Source organism: Triturus cristatus, chromosome 7, assembly GCF_964204655.1.
Source record: "Triturus cristatus chromosome 7, aTriCri1.1, whole genome shotgun sequence".
Classification (NCBI taxonomy): Eukaryota; Metazoa; Chordata; class Amphibia; order Caudata; family Salamandridae; genus Triturus; species Triturus cristatus.
The window spans coordinates 464,170,826-464,192,376 of record NC_140590.1 but is presented as its reverse complement, the minus strand read 5'-3'; the positions used below and the strand labels follow the sequence as shown (position 1 = coordinate 464,192,376).

Sequence of the window (21,551 nt, the reverse complement as noted above, 5' to 3'; positions counted from 1 at the left end):
TCTGGGGTGGTGCTCGAACCTCCCAAGGCAGGAAACCTATTGTCCAAGCCTCCCTTGCCGGGATCACTCCCAGCAGCAGGAGGTCAGACTCGTGTCTGTGGCAGCAGCATCCATTTTGTGATGCTGGGGCTCTGGTTAACTTTAACCGGGTAAGTAGGTTACAACATGTCTTCTCCCTCTAGAAGGGAGGGATAATATCCTCATCCCCATAAATGGTATGGGGGTATTATTCCAAAGTGTTAGACACTTTACACGACATGTTTCGATACAGCCAAACCATAGTTACCATAACCGTTTAAGATTATAAGGCACTTTAAGAGTATATGGTAGGCGATATCATAGAACAGCTATAAGGACATGGTTCCGAAAGCTGCAGACAGGCTCAGCTCATGCTAGAGCACCATCTCACATGTTACCAAGCACTCTGCCTCCAGGATTGTTAAGGCCTGCCATAGGAGTGGCTCACAGGTACACATGTGTCTATTTTAAGGGTAGATATAGGTATACTGTATCTAAGCAAGGGGTGATTACACGACCTTGCCCCAGCTGAGTGATCAGCCAGTTGTGTCTGATTGGAATGCCAGGCCAGGGGTGGCATAATACATGCTGCAGCCCCTGGGAGGCCTAGGGTACACCTATGCCCTGGGTACCTAGGGTACACTGTACAGGGTCCAATAAGGTGATCCTTACCAATTGGTTATGTACCTAGGGTACATGGAGTCCATTTTAAAGAGAGAGCAGACAGCCTGAGACCCTGAATGGCAAGATCTCAGGCCAACTAAGTCGAAAAACCATCTAGACACTAGGCAAAAAGTTGGGGGTAACCATAGTCAGATATTCACCTTCCTACAGGCAGCACCTGCACAACCGTGTCCCACACAGAGTGGGAATAACAGCCCAAGAGACATGTGGTGTTCACCGACCACAGCCCTAAGCTGGCAGATGAAAACAAAAGCTTCTTACCAAGCTGCTCCAGCTTCTTGGATTCCCTATCCGGAGGTGCAGAAGGGAACGCGCTCTGGGACGCAGAGCCTTGGACAACCAAGCTCTCAGGAGTGGGGTGCTGGGAGAGGAAGAGGGGGTCGCCCGGAGCCGGGTGATGGCGTCAGGCCACGTTCCTGTCCACAGGAGCTCCTGTGTTGGGCCTGGATCAGGTGCCCAAAAGAACGTCAGACAGTGCTTCATTAAAGGGCAGCAAGGGCTCCGAAGAGGCCGCCGCCGGCTGGAGCACTTCTGTCAGGAGGTTAGTCCTAATGGCCACTGTAGGGAGTTCGAGGTGGAGGGCCTCGGCCGCCCTACGCAACACCACTGCGTAACTGGCTCCCTCTTCCGTGGCCACAGTAGGAGGAGACAGCATGCCAAGGTCAGGTGAGGTGTCAAGACCCCTGACATTCCCCAAATCCTCTGCCCAGTCCGGGTCATAAGCAGAGCCCTGTGCGAGAGGGCCCTCAGACCCCTGCCAGTCCCCCCCTTCCTCAGAATTCTGTGGAACAGGCTGAAAATATGGATGACAGACATAAGGAAAAAATTACCCCATCGGCGTCGGAATCGTGTCCAGATCAGGGCTGAAACTGGGGACAACGTCGTCCCGAGGAGCAGGCGATGTCGGAGGTGATGCCGGTGGGGCCGACGTTGGTAGGAGGTGTTATAAGGTCAACCGGAATCGACCGGGGTCCGATCCCGGATGCCAGGGGTTCCTGCGGCGCCGGAGCCAAAACCGCTGGCAATGGAAGGACAGGACCCCAGTCGGGCCCGCGGGGCCCGTAGGTGCACCAGCGGGGCCATGGCAGCAAGAAACTCTTGCACCTGGGCAGGTGTTGCCGACGGACCTTGGAAGGGCGGGTAGACCGGCGGCGACATCGCAGGCTCCGCCGGAGCCGCAGGGGTGGCACCACCCCTCAGCCGCGTTGCACGACGGGCGATGAGAAGTGGAGGAGCGACGACGCTTCTTCGACTTCTTTTTGGAATGCTTTGACTTACCTGACCCCGAGTGCGAAGACTTAGATCCAGAAGAATCTGACGGCTCCTCGACCGGTCCCTCGACCTCCCACGGAACTAGGACCTTGAGCGGCATGGAGCAGACTGCCGGACTTCCAGCAACTTTCAAGACCACTCCCGCAAAGTCTTCGGCGCCATGGCCCGGCAGTCGGGGTACGACTTGGAGTCATGGTTGCCCCCCAGGCAGTAGAGACACACGCGGTGGAGGCATAGGTAGCAGAATGTATTTGTTGCTGTGCTATTAACTTTGCAGACTAAGGTTTAGTAATCAATCAGAGCACCAATGACGTGCACATTCTGCTTGGATGAACACCTTATTTACTTACTTATGCCTACTACCCCTCCTGGAGTACATACCATCTACCAGTATTCTCCAGCCATCTCAGTCCTGGGCTTTTCTTCCAATCTGACTCCATGTGTAATCTATCTCCTTGCTGCAAGCCTCGAGGTCTAGGCACCAGGTTTTTCTTGGCATTCTTCTTTTCCTTTTCCCTTCAGGGTTTTAGGTCAGGGATTGCCTGGTGGTGTTTGATGCGGGCTTGCGGAGGGTGGGACTTATCCAGCCCCAACATCGTTTCATGATTTTTTCATAAGCAGGGAGTTGGAAAGTCTGCTGCAATAGGTCATTGCTGCTGATAGTGTTTGACCAGCAGATTTGGAGGATTTTTCTTAGACAGGTGTTGATGAAGGTCTGGACTTTGTTGGTGGTGGCCACTGTTGTCCTTCATGGTTCTGCTCCATACAGAAGGACCGATTTTATGTTGCTTTTAAAAAGCCTGATCTTGGATTGCAGCGTTAGGGTCTCTGGAGCTCCAGATCTTCTTTAGCTGAATGAAGGTAGCCCTTGCTTTGCCGATTCCTGCCTTAACGTCGGCGTTTGTGCCACCTTGCTTGTCTTGGTCGCTACCCAGGATGAACAAGGGGTCGATTATTGGTGGCTAGTAAAAAGAGTTAAGAGGAGAGTTTGTTGGGGCAATGTACAGGATCTCAGCCTTCACAGTATTTAGGCAGAGTGAGGTGTGATGCAGCCGGCTCTGCACTTGCAATAGACAATAGAAAATCTCCTGTGGGCACCCACTCCCCTTTTCCGTCTCGAAGTTGCTCTCCGTGTCATCTGCTTATAGACTGACATAGTGTGTGTGCCCAGATAGGAAGAAATGGAAACACTGATGCCAGGCACTAGCTATACAAGGGAGTAAAAAGTATTAAACCACTCGATAAGTACTGTAAGAAAATAGTTGATAAATTGACAGGGATGAACAAGTTACTTACCTTCGGTAACACCTTATCTGGTAGAGACTATTTAGTCACAGATTCTGCACCTTAGAATTATCCCCAGGTGTCAGACTGGGTCCAGAACTTTTTTGTGAGCAGTACCCCTGTGTGCTGGTAGGAGATGTCGTTCGGCTTTGCGTGGCATCATCAGTACTGTCCACACCAGAAGTAATGCATGCAGTGCCTATACATGAGCCACTCCAGTGTGTTGACGTCAGTTTCTTTTTGCAACTTTCCATGCCAGAGGGCAAAACCACACAAAAACTGTGACTACTTGTGTGAAAAACTAGGGCCCTGAAAGGGGAGCAGCCTTGGCTCTAGGAATCTGTTCGCAGAGCAGGGAGGATGGGTGGGTCAGTAAGGAATCTGAAGCTACATAGCATCTCTACCAGATAAGGCATTACCGAAGGTAAGAAACTTCTTTATCTGATAGAAACTTCTAGCCGCAAATTTCTTACCTTAGAATAGATACCCGAAGCAATACCTCCCTGGAGGTGGGCCTGCAGAACAAATTCATACTAGAAAGTCCTGCAGGACCGACAGGCAAACTCGCCATCCCAATGAACCTGACTGTCCAGGAAGTAGTACTTGGAGAACGTGTGCAGCGAAGTACACATCGCTACCTGGCAGATGTCCAGGGCTGGGCCTCTGCGTGCTAATGCAGCGGTTGCAGCCTTAGCACTGAGGGAATAAGCATGCAAACCTTCAGGGGGGGTCGCTTCTTGACCACTGCAGAGCAGATTTTGATGCAGAGCACAATCCAGTAGTTACCTGATGGTGAAATACAGAAAAATCTTACAGAATATTTTGGGGCGTATTTAAGATAGGCTTGAACTGCCAGAGCATCACTTTTTTTGAAGCACTGGCGGCACAAGCGTCGCAACCATATCTATGAGGCGACGCAAAGTCACCCTGCATGGCTTTGCATGGCCTCATAGTTATAGAGTAAGACAAAGCAGAGCAAGTCGCTGCGTTGCATTACTCTGCATCAAGGAGATGTTCCATGGGCGTTGCGTTGGTGTTGCCATGCAAAACAAAAGGATTTTGATGCTACCCCAGATTTACAAAATCACATAAACCTGGGGCAGCGTCGAAACCTTCGCTTCCCCAGCAGAGGCGTAACGAGGAGAAATGTTTTCATTTCTTCTTCTTTTTTCCTCTTTCCATGTGTGCTGCATTATGCAGCTCACTTAAAAAAAGTCAAACGCCTCTCGGGATTCTGCTTATGAAGGAAGTTGCCCCTTCCTGCACAAAAACAATCATGCCTACTCTGGTGCTAGGCATCAATTTGTGCACCAAAGCAAGGGGAAAGGACAGGAATACACTGTAATTTACAAATACTGTGCATTCCTGCCCGTTCACAGTGGCGCAGCGCAGCAAGAAGACTGGAGGTGCTGAACTATGCCAAGTTCTCATAAATGAGACCCTTTATCTTTAGCTACACCTTTGACAACGTCCCCAAGCTCACTGACCTTTGGTTTCCTAAACACTGTTTAATATTATTTGCCCATCGTAATAATGATTTGCTGTGGGAATTGGGGGTGTTTATGGTTGTTGATGATGAGGAGTACCAGGTTCTAGAAATCTATGTTCGGAGGGGGTCCTTACGCCTAAATACGTTTGACAAGGGGGGTCTCAGCATCAAAAGGTTTGAAGACCTCTACCTTAGAGGGATGCAGCGGAGCTTAAAAGGTAGGCAGGGTGATGGACTATCCTACATGAAAGTGATGAATTTCAGCAGAAAGGAAACTCTAGATCGTAGAATCAGCTTGTCTAGGAAGATGTTCAATTACGGAGGCATGGATGACAAAGCCTGAAGCTCACTTACCCTCCAGGCAGAAGATATTGTCACCAGGAAGGTCCTCTTGATGGTAAAAAGCCTTAGAGGACAATTGTGCTAGGCCTCAAAGGGAGCACGCATCAGGAACATCAGGACGAGATTAAGGTTCCACTGAGGCATAATGAAGAGTGGAGGAGGAAACATATGTTGCAAAGCTTTCAAGGACCTTTGTACAGTGGGGGATTTGAAGAGGGTTGGCTGGTCAGGCAACCACAGAAAGATTGATATAGCAAAAAGGTAGTTCTTTAACGTGCTCATAGGAGAGCCCTTCTGGGCAAGGAAAAGAAGTACAAGAACCTGAGAAAGGGCAGCAGAAAGGAGGGCAACCGGTTTATCTGCATATCATGCCTCAAACTTTCCCCAATGGCAGGCATATAACTTTTTGTTGGAGGGACGCCTGGCTGCCAAGGTAATATTGCAGACTTCGGCCAGAAGGTCGAAAGCTGCCAACTGTTGCCGATCAATTTTCATCCAAAAAGGAGGAGCACTGAAAGGTTTGGGTGGAGAACCCTCCCCTGCTGCTGTGACAGAAGAGCCTCCGAAAGGACAGCCTGATCGGAGGACCGATGGAACTGCTTGGGATACCAAACTCTCTGAGCCCAGTCCGGAGCCAAAAGGAACACTTAGGCTCGGTCATTCCTGATCTTCTTGTGAACTCTGGGGAGGAGTCGCATAGGCGGAAAGGCACACAGGAGGCCTGTGCTCCACTCAAGGTGAAGAGGGTCTCCAAGCGAGAGCCACCTTGGAAATTCCAGGATGCAGAGCTGCTGACATTGTCCTTTTTCAGCGATGGGGTGAATAGATCTAACCATGGCTCTTCCCACTGTTGAAAGAGACCTTGCACCACCTTCAGGTGAGGATGCCTTTTGTGATCCACTAGGCATCTTCGGCTGAGTTAGTCTGCTTTGGCGTTCAGAGAGCCCGCCAGGTGCCTTGAAGTACCAGCCATGTCCAGAGGCGCAGAGCCTCTTGACAAAGGGTCCACGACCCCACCTAGCCCGTCTTGTTGTAGTACCACATGGCAGTGGTGTTGTCCGTGAACACCTGCACTAGCCTTCCTTTGATGGAGGGTAGAAAGACTTCCATGCCAGCCGGATCGCCTGGAGTTCCAGTAGGTTGATGTGGAGTCTGGGTTCCACCAGAGGCCTCTGATCCCTACCTCTCCCAGTTGGCCGTCCTATCCCATGAATGCTGCATCTGTCATAACTGTCAGATCTGGCTGGGGAAGTGAGAGGGGCCTTCCAATGACCCAATCGCGGCTTGTTAACCACCACTACAGATCTTTTTCAGTTTCCTCTGAGATCAGGATCATGTCAGAGAGATTCCCATGATGCTGCACCCACTGGAACTTCAGGCCCAACATCAGAGACCACATATGTTAGCGGGTAGGTGTCACAAGCAGGCGGCCATGAGGCCCATCAACCTCAGTCAGTCTCACCGAAACCCAAGGTAGAGGCTGAAACGTCGGTATACTAGCCTGACTATCCTGAACCATTCAGGAGGATGAGCCCGATACTGCACCTTGTCCAGAACAGCTCCGATAAAAGGGAGCATCTGCGAGGGAGTCAGGTGTGACTTCGGAATGACTGATAGTGAACCTCAGCGAGTGCAGGAGGCTCGCCATAGTCTGGAGGTGGGAGACGATTGTCTCGGGCGAGACCACGTTCAACAGCCAGCCATTGAGATAGGAAAATACTGGTACCCCTGATCACTGCAGATGTGCTGCAACCACTGCCATAATCTAGGGGATCACCAGAGAGGTGATGGTATGGCCAAAGGGGAGTATGGCGAACTGACAGTCCCTTGTGGCCCACCGTGAACTGCAGGTAACGTCTGTGGGCAGGCAGGACCGTAATGTAGAAATATGCATCCGGCAAGTCTAACGCTATCATCCAGTCTCCGGGTCCATGGCAGACAGGACTTAAATTAGAGTGAGCATGTTTAACTTCTCCTTTTTGAGGAAGAAATTGAGAGGGTGCAGGTAGAGGGAATAACAACCGTGGCGTACTTCGGGCATTGGCACCCTCTCTATGGCTTCCTTGGCGAGGAGAGCTGTCACTGCCTTGTGGAGTAAGGATAAATGTCTTTCATTAGCCTGCTGCAAGTGGGTGGCATGGGAGGAGGGGCAATCACGAAAGGGAGGGAGTAGCCCCTTTGGACAATCTGGAGAACCCAGTGGTGTGATGTCTTCGACCACCAGTGGTGCTGGTGATGGTGGCTCCTGCCTTCCACTGGTTTCTCATGATGGTTGGACGGCAAACTAAAGAAGTTTGGACGCTGCGGCTGTCATGGGCATGGTGGTGGTAATGGCCTGGCCCGACATCTAGCTACCCGATCCACAGGGTATGGGGTACCACATCCTCGGTCACGCAGAGGCTGAGAAGCATGTGTGCAGTGGTGGCTGCATGGGTAAGGAATCGGCTGGAAGCCCCTTCCATGGCCACGAAAGGAGAGAAAGGTGGACTAGGGTTGGGGGGCATAGAAAGGCCCAAGGACCTGGCCGTAGCCGTAGCTCTGCTATCCTAGAAGCGCTCCAGCTATGAGTTTGCTTTGTCTCCAAAGACCATGGGCAGCACCTGAGCAACTGAATCCCTCAGTGCATGGGAGTAACGGCACAAAAGGCATGCAGTGTTCACTGACCGCAGTGCCAGGCTGGTGGAAGAAAACATTTTCTTGCCTAACGTGTCCAGACTCTTGGATTCCCTATCCGGTGGGGTGGTAGGGAATGTGCCAGGGTTTATGCAGGAAGTGGGGGCTTGGACCACCAAGCTCTCTGGGGTAGGGTGCTGCGTGAGGAAATTGTGGCCCCCTGGGGCAGGACAATGACAGGGTGCAATTGTCCTGGTCACAGGTGCCCCTCTGCTGGGCTTGGACCAGGACACAAGCAGGACGTCCATAAGGGCTTCATTTAAAGGGAGAAGCAGTTCAGAGGGAATTCTTCCCAGCTGAAGCACCTCTGTCAAGACTTTAGTATGGACTGTCACTGAGGGCAGGCTAAGGTCCAGGACCTCGGCCACCCTTCTCACCACCATAGCAAAAGAATCTCCCTCCTCTGTAGTCACGGTAAGAGGAGAGAGACCACGCAGAGGTGTCCAGTCCACTGACTTCCACCAATGCCTCACACCAGTCCATTTTGGGGTCTAGGGTGAGTATTCCTGAAGGTCCAGTGCCCCTTTCCAATCTTCCCCAAGTCACAGCCCGTAGGAATAGGGCTCAGGCTCCGGTCTGGATGGCAAGGCTCCAGTCGGCATCGGACAGCATCCATCCGACTGCGTGTCAGGGAGGAGAATGGGCACGAAGCCAGGGCACAGGGGGCATCAGCATTGGGACCGGCGTCGGAGAAGGTTGAGGTGGTATGACAGGCACCAGTCTGGATCCATCTGTGGATCCAACGGGCCGGACTGGCACTGGGGCGGACCTACTGGCGGGGAACCAGTAGGGGCTCCTCCTGAACCCGCGGGGCCAGATGGCGCGCCAGCGGGGATGGGCCGCACAAATATGAGGTGCATGGCTTCATAAAATTTGCAGAATTGGGCAGGGTTGCTCCGACTCGGGGAGGTGCGGAGCCGGCCCAGGCACAGGCTCAACCGCGGAGCCAGGCCTTGAATGACAACACTTCCATGTCTCATCAGATGACTTCGATGGACGGGTGAAGTCAAAAACCTCTTTCTGCTTCTACCTCATGATGCACAGAGCCAAGGGTTTGCCGTGGTCATCACGGATCGGGAACAGGCTAGTTTTGAGCCAAGTCACGCACAGCCCAGAGGCATCTTTAAAGGTCGTGAGGAGACGCATTGTCCTCTCATGTTCTGTGCAGCTATAACCCAGGTAAAGCACCACATCCTCGGCGGGGAGGGATATGTAACGTGAAACTCTGCGGAATTGATTGTCAGCATAATGCAGTCCACTCCAGGCCTTGAACACAAGGGGAACAAGCATTGAAAATGCAATTGCCTTTGATTAAGTTAAAACCATTTGCTTTGGTAATGGTATTGTATAGCAAAGCAAATGGCTTTAACTTACGGAAAGGCGAGACCTATTGCATTTTTAATGCTTGGATTTCGAGGTGCTGGTTATACTCCGAGGGACCGAGGGCAAGAGAGGTGAAGGGGAAAGGACTGGGCCATAAGGGAGGTGGACTAGAGAGGGCTGTGCAGAAGGAGGATCCATCCGAAGCCCGGACAGGTGGCCTAAAGGAGGGAAAGTGCAAGGACTCAGAGAGGCTCTAAGTTGGAGCCAAAGCAGAGGAGCTGTGGTGAAGAGTGGCTGAGCAAAGAAACCTGGAGTGCTGAGAAGGAAAGCAAACTTTACTGTGAGGGTGAAGAATAGATGGTTGGAGAGTGGAAGTCTTGAGGAGGGGAGATGGGGGAAGCTGGCACAGAAGGGAGGAAAGAAAACTCATGATGAAATAAAGGAGTAGAGGATGAGATAGGGAGGTGAGACGGGCATCTAGTTGGCGCTAAAGAAAATGGAGGCAAGATGTACTCAAGTGAGAAGTCCTGGGCGAAGAGGGGCATGGATGTGATGTAGAAAGAATGATCTTCAACCCTTCAGTCACAAACAATGCTACTGGCCAAACGTTCATTAAAACTCGCTCAGACGTTCCCATACGCTTCTCTTAAAAGTAACTTTTACAATGCATCTCATCACCCCGCCAATTTTACTGCCCCCTTGATCTTGAGAAAGGACAAAGTATGTGACTCTGCAAGTTGTAACTCTTTGCCCGTCTCAGAATCCCTTTCTCGCTTTTGTGACTGCGGAATCTGCCTGAATGTGACAGCCTTCACCCATGCGCCCCCTCGGCTCCCTTTGCCTGCCGCGCTGCTCCTGTAATTATGTGGTTGAATTGTCTGACACCGCTGTTCCCTGTAGGTGGGTACCGCGAGATTTGCACCACCGGCTCTCGCCAGCACAAGCTCGCCGAACCACAATGCTTTGACTTTGTTTATTCGGCTCTTAGTCTCGTACAGTGAGCGCACTTCCGGTGGCAGACTCGGCATCACGAGGGGACGTTGCAAACACACCCATTTCCGGTACCAAGGTCCTTCTTGTTGACAAGTGACCGCGCTCAGAAAGTGTTCTGTGTAATCAGAATGAAAACTGTGTCAGCTGCAGGGTCACTATAACCCCGTGAAAGCAGTTTTATTAGCCCAGACTAATGCTTTTGTCTCAACTGAACGCTTTCCAAGTATCTTTTAGACGTCGGCTGAATCAGGCTTCCTAACTATTTGGCCTCAGGAAAGTTTTTATCGCTGATGTTTCGAACCAAAAAAAACAAAACATACAGACAATAACAAGCTGCATGCTGCGTGTAAGGCACAAGTTCTATACCGCATGTAGAATAATTAACCCCAAAAAAACAATCACAGCTACCTCAAAATAAGCAAATATTGTGAAACGCTTAAACCACACATGCAATAAAGCAAAATAACACAAAAGAACGTAATTCTAGGCACAAACTCCAAACCGCGTGTACGTAACTCTGGCAAGCTGCATGCCACGTGTGTCAACAAATGTAAAAAAAAAAAAAAAAAATAGCACAGCTTGGTTGCCATGACAATACAAAGCTATTGCCACAAGCAAAACAAAATGGCGTGGGCTTGTCCACATGGGCCGACCTAAAAGTGGACAAGGCGGTAATCTGAAAGCCCAGTTTTCAATCACGCGTCAGCGTTTAACATAAAGGATGACGCGCGCCAATTGAAAACAAGGGCGTGCCTTTAAGGGAGTTTGGAAACTGTATCGATAGCAAAATAGCACTCGCATGGCGAGACAGCGCATGTGCGCTGCTAGCGCCAGGCGACACCTAAAAAGTAGTGGGGGGGACAAAGGGCATCCCTGACAGGTGCCTCTCCTCCACTTTACACTGCTCGGAGATTGTCCGTCTTGTTTGGATGCGCACCACAGGGCTTGTGTAGAGCAAGAAAGTCCTTTCCACAAAGCGGCGTCGCTGTCCCATATGACACATGACAGTGCGAAGAAAATCCCAGTCTAGACTATCAAAAGCCTTTTCGTTGTCAACAAACATGAAGCCAGGCAATTCCGGTATGGCCATGCTGTCTCTCAAAACCACCAATAGGCGACGGCTGTTAAGCGCCGTGTTGGGGCCAAGGATAAATCCCAACTGGCCAGCATGGATCAGGACTGACATGTGGGGAAGAAAACACTGTGCCAAGACTCCAATGAGACGTTTATAATCAATGTTCAGCATCACCAGCGGTCTATAAGTCGTCTCATGTGTAGCAGGTCCCCCAGGTTTGAGCAGAGTACAATAAGGGCCTCCCGCAGGATGGAAGGGGGGGCAATACATGAGCCATCAGTGCCTCCCCGTATAATGCAACCAGGCACAGAGTTAGCAGGTCAATGTAGGCTATGTAGAACTCTGTCGGGAGGCCATCTGTCCCCGGAACTTTCCCATGGGACATACAGCACACATCAGTGCAGATCTCCTCTTCCAAGAAGCCCCCCTCCTTCACCACCGCCATCTCCGGCTTGAGTCTGTGAAGCGGGGATCCAGTTAACCTTTCACAAATGGTCTGTGCCCATGTTGCCTCGCCACAGCGTATAGTCTGGTATAATAATCAGCGATGGACCAGTTAATTTCAGCCTGTGTATAGAGTCTGGTTCCTGCAGGTGTTACCAACTCTCGAGTCGGCAAACCACGCTTAACTGGATTGGCCAACCATGCCAACAGGGGTGACATCTTGTCCCGCTCTTTCTGTGCACGAACCATATCTGCCTTGTTGTCGAAACAGCGAAGGCGCTCCACACGTTCCACCATTCTTTCCTTTGCCTCCAATACGGCCTGTTGTAGGTCTGGCCTCGCCGGCTGCAACCGCTCTAGATCTCTGAGGACATGTTCATCAGTAACCATCTCCCCCACGAAGGTCCACCACACTTCCGCCAACTCGGATATGCATTGCCACCAGAGGACGACATTGAAGGCTTCCCATTCAGTTAGCAGTGAGGAGGCAGTACCCTCCTTCTCGGCAAAAAGCGCAAGACCCATTCCCTAATCGTTTCACAGAATGCCGGGTCATATATGCTGACAGGTTTCAGATGCCAACTCGGGTTGCATAGATGCGTGTCACGCCAATGTAGCATTAACAGAAGGGGGTAAATATTCTATGAATGTGATAGCACCCAGCATGTCGGGCGAACATAAAAAGGTATCAAGGACGACATGAATCACATGGATGGTCGAATGAAATAAATAGTCATGGTCCTGCCGGTGGTAATGTAGCCATGCATCCACCAGGCTCCAGTGGTGTTGCCAGATGGAGAACTTCTCAGCCAAGCGGACGGTGGAAGAAACCCCGAGCAGTGGTGGGAGTGGTCCAGCTCAATAATAGGGCTCTCCACTACAAGCACCGAGACCTCTTTCCACATGGTGACAGAGGGATGATTTGTAAGTGCAGCACAGGTCCCCCTAGCACCAGGCAGGGGTAAATAGATGCAATTTCCCCAGGGCCAGAGAGGAACTCTCTCTTGAGGCCAAGTCCAGTATATCGCCCAAAGTGAATCTACTGGCTGCCCTCTCAAAGCAATAGGGACAGGTCCAAAGTGTGCCGTCACACAGGGCAGGAAGGGTCACAGCAGGCAACGGGGCAACTCAGAATACTCTGACAATAGGTCCCAGGAGGCCACAGACACCGATAGTGGCAAAAAGCCGTAGGTACCCACAGGAGTAGCAGGTCCGATAACAGGATGCCAGCCAATGGTCACCCCCACATGAAAAAAAATGAGAGCAACTCTTTAAACAACAAAGGGAACTGGGTTTAAATAACCGACCAAATATCTCTTGTCCACCTTGCGCTGGTCAATCTAATCTTATGGACCACCCACTCTTCTTCTTCTTACACTCCTTCAAACACACTCGTACCACACTATAAGTCCTGTTTTTTGCAGAAAGTGTCTCCTCCTTTATTAAAAATATTTTATATTCATATGGCAATAAAATACAATCAAAAACACCACAAAATATTATACACAAGATCACAGGGAGTAATTCCTTTATGTTGAACAGATACTTATAAAAATTCATCAATCAATGTTATAGTTAGATATATTACAGTCTCGTTTTTAAAACAGAAGGCCTCCTATGCCATACTTCCTCTTATAGATTGTATATACAAATCGCAATGGTCATACACTAATTTTCACTGTGAACCTCTGAGAATCAATACATATATCAAATATAAACGGATCCAGTAAGAACAATAATAAAAATCAATGCAAATATCAAAACAAATACAGTAAAAACAAGTTGTTGACGTGGCGTTTCGGTGGACTTGTGTTGATCGACACCACCTTCTTCAGGACAAGCTTTTTTTAAAAAACAATAATGTCCACTGTGCAGTTGATTATCTTAAGCACATAAGTTATTATCGAAAATTGGAGGGTAACCTTCTTCCAATATATTTAGAGAACTCCAGAGGATTAATACACTGGTAGTTTCTTCCTTATCTTTCATCAGTGAGGAATTGTGGCCAAAGAGCACTTTACGGCACTGGACATTCCCGAACGTTATCGTAATAGCGGTGTCTAATTAAAAGTTCAGAACACTATTTCGCACTGACGAATGGAACATGTGGATATTTTAAAAGTTTGATAAATAAGGAAGCATAATTTGTTAATTTTAAACAGCAGACTGAATCAAAATAGAAGATAACTAAACGTTAAAGTGGAAACAATGTTAGATTTAGTAAAATTTTATGTCAGAGCTAAATAATAACAATGAAAAGTGACAGGATTACCAAATTGCAGTAAATGTATAACCAATGAGGTAAAGCTTTTTACGTGACAGCAACTGCTCCCATAAAAACTGCAGAGAGAAATCACCGAATAATTAGATAATATTTTAAAAACAACGATGAGCCACAGCTTGGCAGACAAATGAAATGGCAGAAATATGTTGAAAGAGTAGAGGGGATCAGGCTGGCAGTGACATCCCTGGAGTTCAGGAGACAGAGTGTAGGGTTTGGCATTTCGTTAAGGTTGCAAAATGCTTTGGCGAACTGACTAAATGGATCAGAAGCAAGCTCATGGATCACGCAAACCATCTCAAGAGAACTAACAGGTGAAGTAATACACTTGCAGCTGCAAAAACGCTAGGTGAAAGAGAAGGGTGTAGAGATGATGGGACATGGAAAAGGAGGATTAGCACATAAGTCCAAGTGACCTGAACGCAGCAAGTTACTTAAGCACATCCTAATTCTTCCTCGACACCCTAAATGCTAACAAACACATTACTCGTCACCACTAGCGTACAGTATCAAATTAAAGATAATTATGTGGCCAAGGTGTTACCCACAGATACATGTATAATATAATGTGACTCATTTAGCGCCAATGCACAGCTTAAGGGCTTAGAACCATCACAGTGAAAATCAAACAACCACGAGCATATAACAGCTAGTGGTGGAGGCAGCATTCCAAGGGGCTAAATAAACACGATGTTAACGAGCACCTGCTGCGCTAACCAACACGCACTGACTCAAAATGGTATTGTTCTAAGCTGCACCGTGCTATAATTTGTTTAAAGTACCTGCTGTTATATAAGCACACCTGTAAAATCATAGGCACAGGTGACTTAAGCTGAACCGCAGCAAAAATGGTTATCAAGGAAGTACAAGACGCATTGCATTAGCATTCATGAAAGAAGTGTGAACCAAAGATCCGCGCTAATGCTTCTTCTAGGCAACACTTGTTTTGTTACATATAATTCACTGGTGCTGGAAAATTTGGAGTGAAAGACAGGTCGGTTAAGCACCATAACATGGAATACATTGACAACTAGAGGTACATTTCACCACATTCCCTGTGCACTACATCGACAAACCCATCCCGCAATAACAAGCAACTCACCTCTCATTGATCAGCCGCTCATGCCTAAACACACATGCTCCCAGGACTGCCTCTCACTTACTCCAAACAACAAACAAGAATCCACTCGTCTGCCGAATCTGCACTTCGCCATCAGGGCCACTGTCACCCTGCCAAAATCACAACCACTAGATCCCTGCAAGGACCCTCCAAGAATCTCACTGCCTTTCCTTAGCTTTACAGGGCGAAAGATTAACCATCACAACAATCAAGGCTGGTAATATACAATCTTAAGTTATAATTGAATGCCTCAAAAACAGATAAATAGCTTCCTGAAAAATATTCTAACATCATGAAAATTCACCCACTTTGTCAAATGTGGATCTAAATTGCATTTCTAAATAAGATTTGTCTCACCTCACCTCATCTCAGAATAGCAGTATATATTGTATTTTTTTTTTATACCATAATATATTAAAATATTATAGCTCATTCTACGAGCAATGGTAAAACACTCTAACCATACGCAAAACAAGTGTCACAAAACATCATCTCTACAGGTAAGGAGAAGACGGAATACCTTATCATTAATTATAATTAATACAACCTGCTCAACAAGGTGCCCGTCAGATCGATGAAACGAAACAGACAAAATAAGCAATTACCAGTTTCTGAGAAAAACAGTTGCCAATGGAAAAACACTATGAATGTGGGCGACCTACTGTGCTCTAAAACACTTAGGAAATCAGGTAAAAACACTCACATCATAGTTCATCAATACACCGAAATGAAATGTTCTGTGTGGGAAACATGGTGGCTGCGAAATTATCGGCTGGTGCCGAGGTGCTCCAGCTCTCCTCGATGGAAGAGGTGGTATAGGATTGTCTGCCACTCAGCACTGGAAAATGAGAAATGATGGATCAACAAAGATTTGAGTCTGCTGTATTCCCTTTTTCCTGGATCATCCTTACTCCCTCAGCAGGAAAGATCTCAACTCACAGGTGACTGAATAGAAGAGCAGCAGAGCGGAGTGCTCAGGAGTTGTAGTGTGGCTGCAGACTCAGAGAAGAAGAGGAAGGGCTGGGATGGAGCTACACGACTTGTTCAGTAGTTATGTAGGGTTTGAGAAGTAGGGCTCTGCATGGTCTCTGAGAAGGAGGGCACCACTAGTAAGGGAGCTGGTCTGATGCTGCAGCGAGAGAGATGGATGAGATACAACTACTCCTGATACAGTCTGCACGGTTAGTGCTTTAGGTCGGGCAGTCCCTACGAGATGAAATGGGGTGTTGCTCTCCACCGTCCATCATGTTTGAGAGTGAGGAAATTCCAAAGGACAACATGGCAGCTGCCAAAGTAGCTACTGCGTGATGTATCGGACAAAGAACCTTATATGATATGTGCTCTAAAGGAAAGAAGACTGGAATTCTAAATACCTGTGGTGCAGAAAGCAAGAACAGGTATCAGACTACAGATCTGCCTGCTGCTTTTGCTGGCAGCACTCGATATAGTATGGATAGTGATAGGAGGGATCAGATTGACTATTAAGGGAAAGAGATGTTAGGACCAGAGGATGTGGTACATTTCTGCTGCGCCTTCAATGTCCCTGCGGTCTTTCTTTCACATGGACTTCAATTTCTAAATGACTTTAAGGGTCACACAGCATACTCACTAGCCTGTTAACCTTATATATTGGATAGATTACTTTATTTTCTAACAATTGAATTATCACTGGTCTTTAAGTTTGCTTTTATGCATTTGTGCATTATTGTTACTGAAGGCTAATGAACCAAACTGTGCAGTACAGTTGGGGTTGGGGGCAACTGACCTGTAATTAGAACAAGGTTCTACCATAGCATAATTGTCTGCAAATGTGATCCACGTCTTCATGCCTTGGTGCTATAATCCTGCACCCACTTCTATCAAATGACAACAGTAGCTGATCGTCTACTTTCGAATCACACCGCAGTCCAGCAGATAATTTCACTAGGTAAACCCATGGCACTCCCTCTTGTGAATTCCAAGTCACTGCCTATCCCCTAATTAAAAACATTCAATGACTTGAAGATTTTCCAAATGAAACCTGAGATACAAATAATCCAGAACTAAAGGGGGTGTGCAGTTCCTGTCTGGACGTGGGGGAAAGACAGGTCTTTCTTCGTGATGCCCTCACACACCCCGAGAGGTGTCATGCATCATCATCGGGCGTTTGCCCCTCGTCAGGCCGGTGCTGCAATGCCTGACAGGCTCCCGGAACCGGGGCTCTTTGCCGGGGATCTTTTGAAGAAGAAACCGTAAGGTGCGTGCGGGTGTGGGGGCTGGGTAGTGCACAAGGGAGTGAAATAATTAAAATAGGTATGGAGCACTCCTATTAAATCAAATTTTAATAAACTAGGTAGCGCTAGCCTAATTAAAAACTGTGTGTGTGCCCCTGTGTGGAAATAATGTTCCTCAAGGGCAATCTAGGTGTGGATGGTCAACATGTTTCGTGCCTGGTTGCCCCTAACGGGTCAATTGGCACTTCATCAGGACCGAAAAAGAATAGAAACGTGATAAAGTGCACTGCCGTCTGGTATTCAATTCAGTAACATAAATTACCAGAACCGGTAGAAATGCCCTAGTAGACGTATACTGGGGAGCACTGTAGACCTGTGGGAAAAGGGGACAAGAAGAATAGGAACAACCAAGAACAAATATGAAAAGAGTAAAAGCATTCGCTTGGGAAGCGGCAATTTTTGCCTATGTTAACAACAAAAGGGATACAGAAGGTTTAATACTGTTTACATACCCATCCCAGTGGTTAATCTTCTTGTTTACTAGGTGATCTATCAATGGCCGTGTGTACTCTGGGAAGCCAGCAACATAAACACTAAAAGAAGAAAAAACGTGAAACTCGTAAGACGTCTGGTACAAGTCATTACAGAGTAATTTCTCTCACAAGTACCTGAGAATTGCATTTTACTTCAAGTTGCCTGTGCTCTAGAAGATTGGTTGATTAATATTGTAAGCAAACCTGACTCATACCTGCTTCAACTGACAGATAATATGAAATCCAGCTCACTCTGTAGGGGTCATCCCAGCAACCGACCACGTCATTCTACACCCAAACTGAGCCCTGTGAGCTCATCGTAACCCCTTATAGCCAGGTAGCCAAAACGCCTGGGGATTAAACCCCAGCATAATTTTTCATGAAATAAAGACCCAATCAGGTAAATGTCATTTTTGGTTCCTTGCCTCGCTGCATCTGGTTGAAATCTCTTGTACTCATCTTTAATAACTCTGAATAATCAGTGAGTATGGTCCCAATCATTTTATCAATTGTCATGTCATTATAAGGTAGTAACAGTTTGGTGGAGTGGTGCACTGCTTATTAAAATCTCGAAAATAGTCAAAGAGTCAAATATGCCTTAGTAGGTGCCTTTTATTTTCAAAGAAGATTAGCCAGCCAACGCGTTTCGTTCATAAAATGAACTTCTTCAGGGCAAAGTAAAGGCGCTCTTGTCACACTGGGTTCGAATACACCTAGGTCTAGATGGGCACAGGGTCACGCACAGGCCACCGTAATAAGGGCCTGAATGCACTATGTGCTGTACGCCGAAATAACGAGGAATTGTTCCTTCCGGGAATATCAAAGTGGGTGCTATAAGGTAGTTACTCCTTCCTCCATTCAAGCTCATTACTCCAGCATGGTCAACAACAGCAAGAAATATGCTTCCATACTACCGTCTAGAATGTCGTATACTCCCATTAACCCATGTCGGTTCCATCACCTCTCCTTCCTTCATAGTGCAGTGCTATGATGCAAGGTGGAGCCTGATCTGAGCTTAATACATTACCTGACCTGACAAATCTCTGGATTGCAGCAAAGGTATGGTCACGATATGGTATAGGTATGGTCATCTGCTTTTCGCTGCTTACCACTGAAGGGAGCCGGTGAGCTCCTCATTTTAGCTGAACTTTCTCAGCAAATTTTGGGCGGATTTTGCAACATTTAAAATAACAACAAAAGAGCATCGCTTACTGTATATTGAATAAACTATGCTCTTACCTCATCTAGTGACGGTTGTTACATCCGGAGAGAAGATGCATTTTTTGAGTGGTTCCAGCGTTCTGAAAGTTGTCCTGCTCGAGCTCCTCCATGACGTCTTTATTCTTCCTGGAATGCAATTACCTGACTGCACCGCAATGACTCGTCATCGCGCAAGGTCACGCAGCGTGAACTTGCGTAGCAGCCATCTTCTTTTCACTTTTTGTAGTGTTATTGCCTGGTACCATAGCAACATGATAATTTCGCCCACATTTACTCAAAGAGTGTCTGCCCTTCTCCCGACATTGGAGGTATTCATTTTACTTTCGCCAAAGCGAACAAAGCTGTGCACACCATTATGACTTCTTCAAGTATGACTTTACTTTTTGTCTTCTTGGTGCCACGTATCAGAGGAGTAGCTCTCTCCAAAATTCAGACTACGGTGACTACCTTTATTATTTTAATTTGTCATGTTTTAAATGTTATGTATTTCATTATGCATATTTGTTAAGTTATGCAGTGTGATGTTTGCGCTGTAATTTATGCTTGCGTACATTTTCCAATTATTTTGTGTGATGGGTTTTGAAGGAATTGATTCTATTATTGCATACTTTTTGGAGCCACAATTGTGCTCAACCTTCGTTGAGGTACTCATTTGTTTTCATGGTTATGGAGATTGGTTGCTCCAGTTTTTGGATATGTATTGGTGATGCGTTTTGAGATATTTAATTTAATTTAACGTGCATGTGTGTGGAGCCAGTTTCATGCTCATTATTTATTGAGGTGCTCCATTGGTAATGGACTTATTTAACGTGCATTTATGCGGAACCACATTAGTGCTCAAAGTGTTTTGAGGTGTTCATGGTTATGGAGATTGGTTGCTCCAGTGTTTGGATATGTATTGTCGGAGCCACATCGGTGCTCATTTTTGAGGCGCTCCATTTTTTTTTAAGTTTAAAGGTAAAGAGCCATCGTGAGCTCAGTTATATTCTTGCTCGCTTCCATGTGAGGAGTCTTAGTGCTTCATTTTTTTCCAAGTTTAACCCCTTCGACGCTCATGACGGAACGGTTCCGTCATGAGCGTCGGTTGGGCTGTGCTCATGACGGAACCGTTCCGTCATGAGCCCGCCCGCGCAACGAACCTTCAGCGTGGCGCGGGAATCCGCGCCGCGCTGAAGGGGTTAAAGGTAAAGAGCCATGGTGTGCTCAGTTATATTCTTGCTTGCTTTCATGTGAAGAGTATTAGTGCTTCTTTGTTATATGAACCACGTATGTGCTCTAGTATTTTAGAGGAGTTCGTATTTCATTTATTTATTGATGAGGAGGTTTTGGGAGCAGTGTTCTTCAATTCTATTTTAAGAAATTTTGGGACTTGAGTGTCCCAGTTCAGAAATGCTTAATTGGATTTTCCCCAAGGGAGGGGGATGGTGATCATTTCATCTAAATGGCGTTATATTTGAAAATGCTAATCCATTGTGCTATGGTGATCAATTCATCTAAATGGCGTTATATTTGAAAATGTTGTTGTACTTATGAATATATTGTAAATGTTTTCTATTTGATCTTTATCCTTTTCTATTTACCTTGCGAAGAGGGTTTACTTTGTATGTGCTGTATGTTCTATCACTTGCTTTCCTTCTTTCCGTTGTTTCCGTACGTCTCTTATTTCTATTAAAGGGGAAGTTGTGTTATATTCAGTTGTGCTGTATGTTCTATTTCACATCTGTCTCTTATTTCTGTCAAGGAGGGAGATGTGTTACAGCCTGCTTTTCCTTCTTCTCTGTCCTTCTTCTGTGTTTGTTCTAAGCCCCTCAGCCTGTATCTGTGATGTCACCTAAGAGTTCCTTTTGTGTATGTTTGATACTACTGCCAGTTAGATCTGAGGCTGAGCAGCAGGGCAGTGGGGCTTAACTCGGTTTTAACTAGATCTTAACTGGGGCCTGTATCCTGTACATTGATTCCTGATTAATGAAAATAAACTTACATGGGATGCAGCAACCCAAGGACTCATCATTATTTTATGAAATGTTACACATTTATGAAATGTTACAATTCAGCCAGGGACCCGCCCGTTTCCATTCTTTCTTTATTGTATTTGGGGGGGTTTCCATTAGGGGTGTGATTTTTGTCTTTTCCAATATTTGTGAAGGTATTTGGAAACAATTGTCAAACTTAACTTAGTTTGCTTAGTTTTATGTCTCACGCCATCTGCATTAAAATCACGACTAAAGCAACCTTTACAATGCATAGATTTTTTATTAAACGGTTAACAGCTTGAAAGGAAATAGTGCTCCGGTCCTTTACAATGCCCCTGTGCTGTGAAATGTTTTGCAAAATGCAAACTATCCAAGTTCAATTTTTGCATACAATTTCTAGCATGGAATTATGATACCGATACAGAGGTGTGTGGATCGCACTCTGGGTCATGCTGAGCTTTGGTGGTGTCTATAATAGTTACATTAACTCACTAAGGCACGAAGGGATGAAAAGCACCCAATGTTACCCATTATTATAGCTTTCTTTTGAGGTGCACAACAATTGGCCATGTTCTTTATTCTTTATGCTGGGGCTTTCTTCTTTCAGCTAGTG

The 21,551-nt window shown here is 47.0% G+C and overlaps 1 protein-coding gene across 1 annotated transcript in view; it reads right to left on the bottom strand.

Moving 5' to 3' along the window:
* The window catches only part of TBCD (tubulin folding cofactor D), a 2,329,415-nt gene that overhangs the window by 1,023,093 nt on the left and 1,284,771 nt on the right, over nucleotides 1-21,551 (bottom strand). Inside the window, exon 19 of the mRNA XM_085616794.1 lies at nucleotides 17,724-17,804. Within this exon, the coding sequence (XP_085472920.1) occupies nucleotides 17,724-17,804 (81 nt within the window). The remainder of the gene's footprint in view (nucleotides 1-17,723; nucleotides 17,805-21,551) is intronic.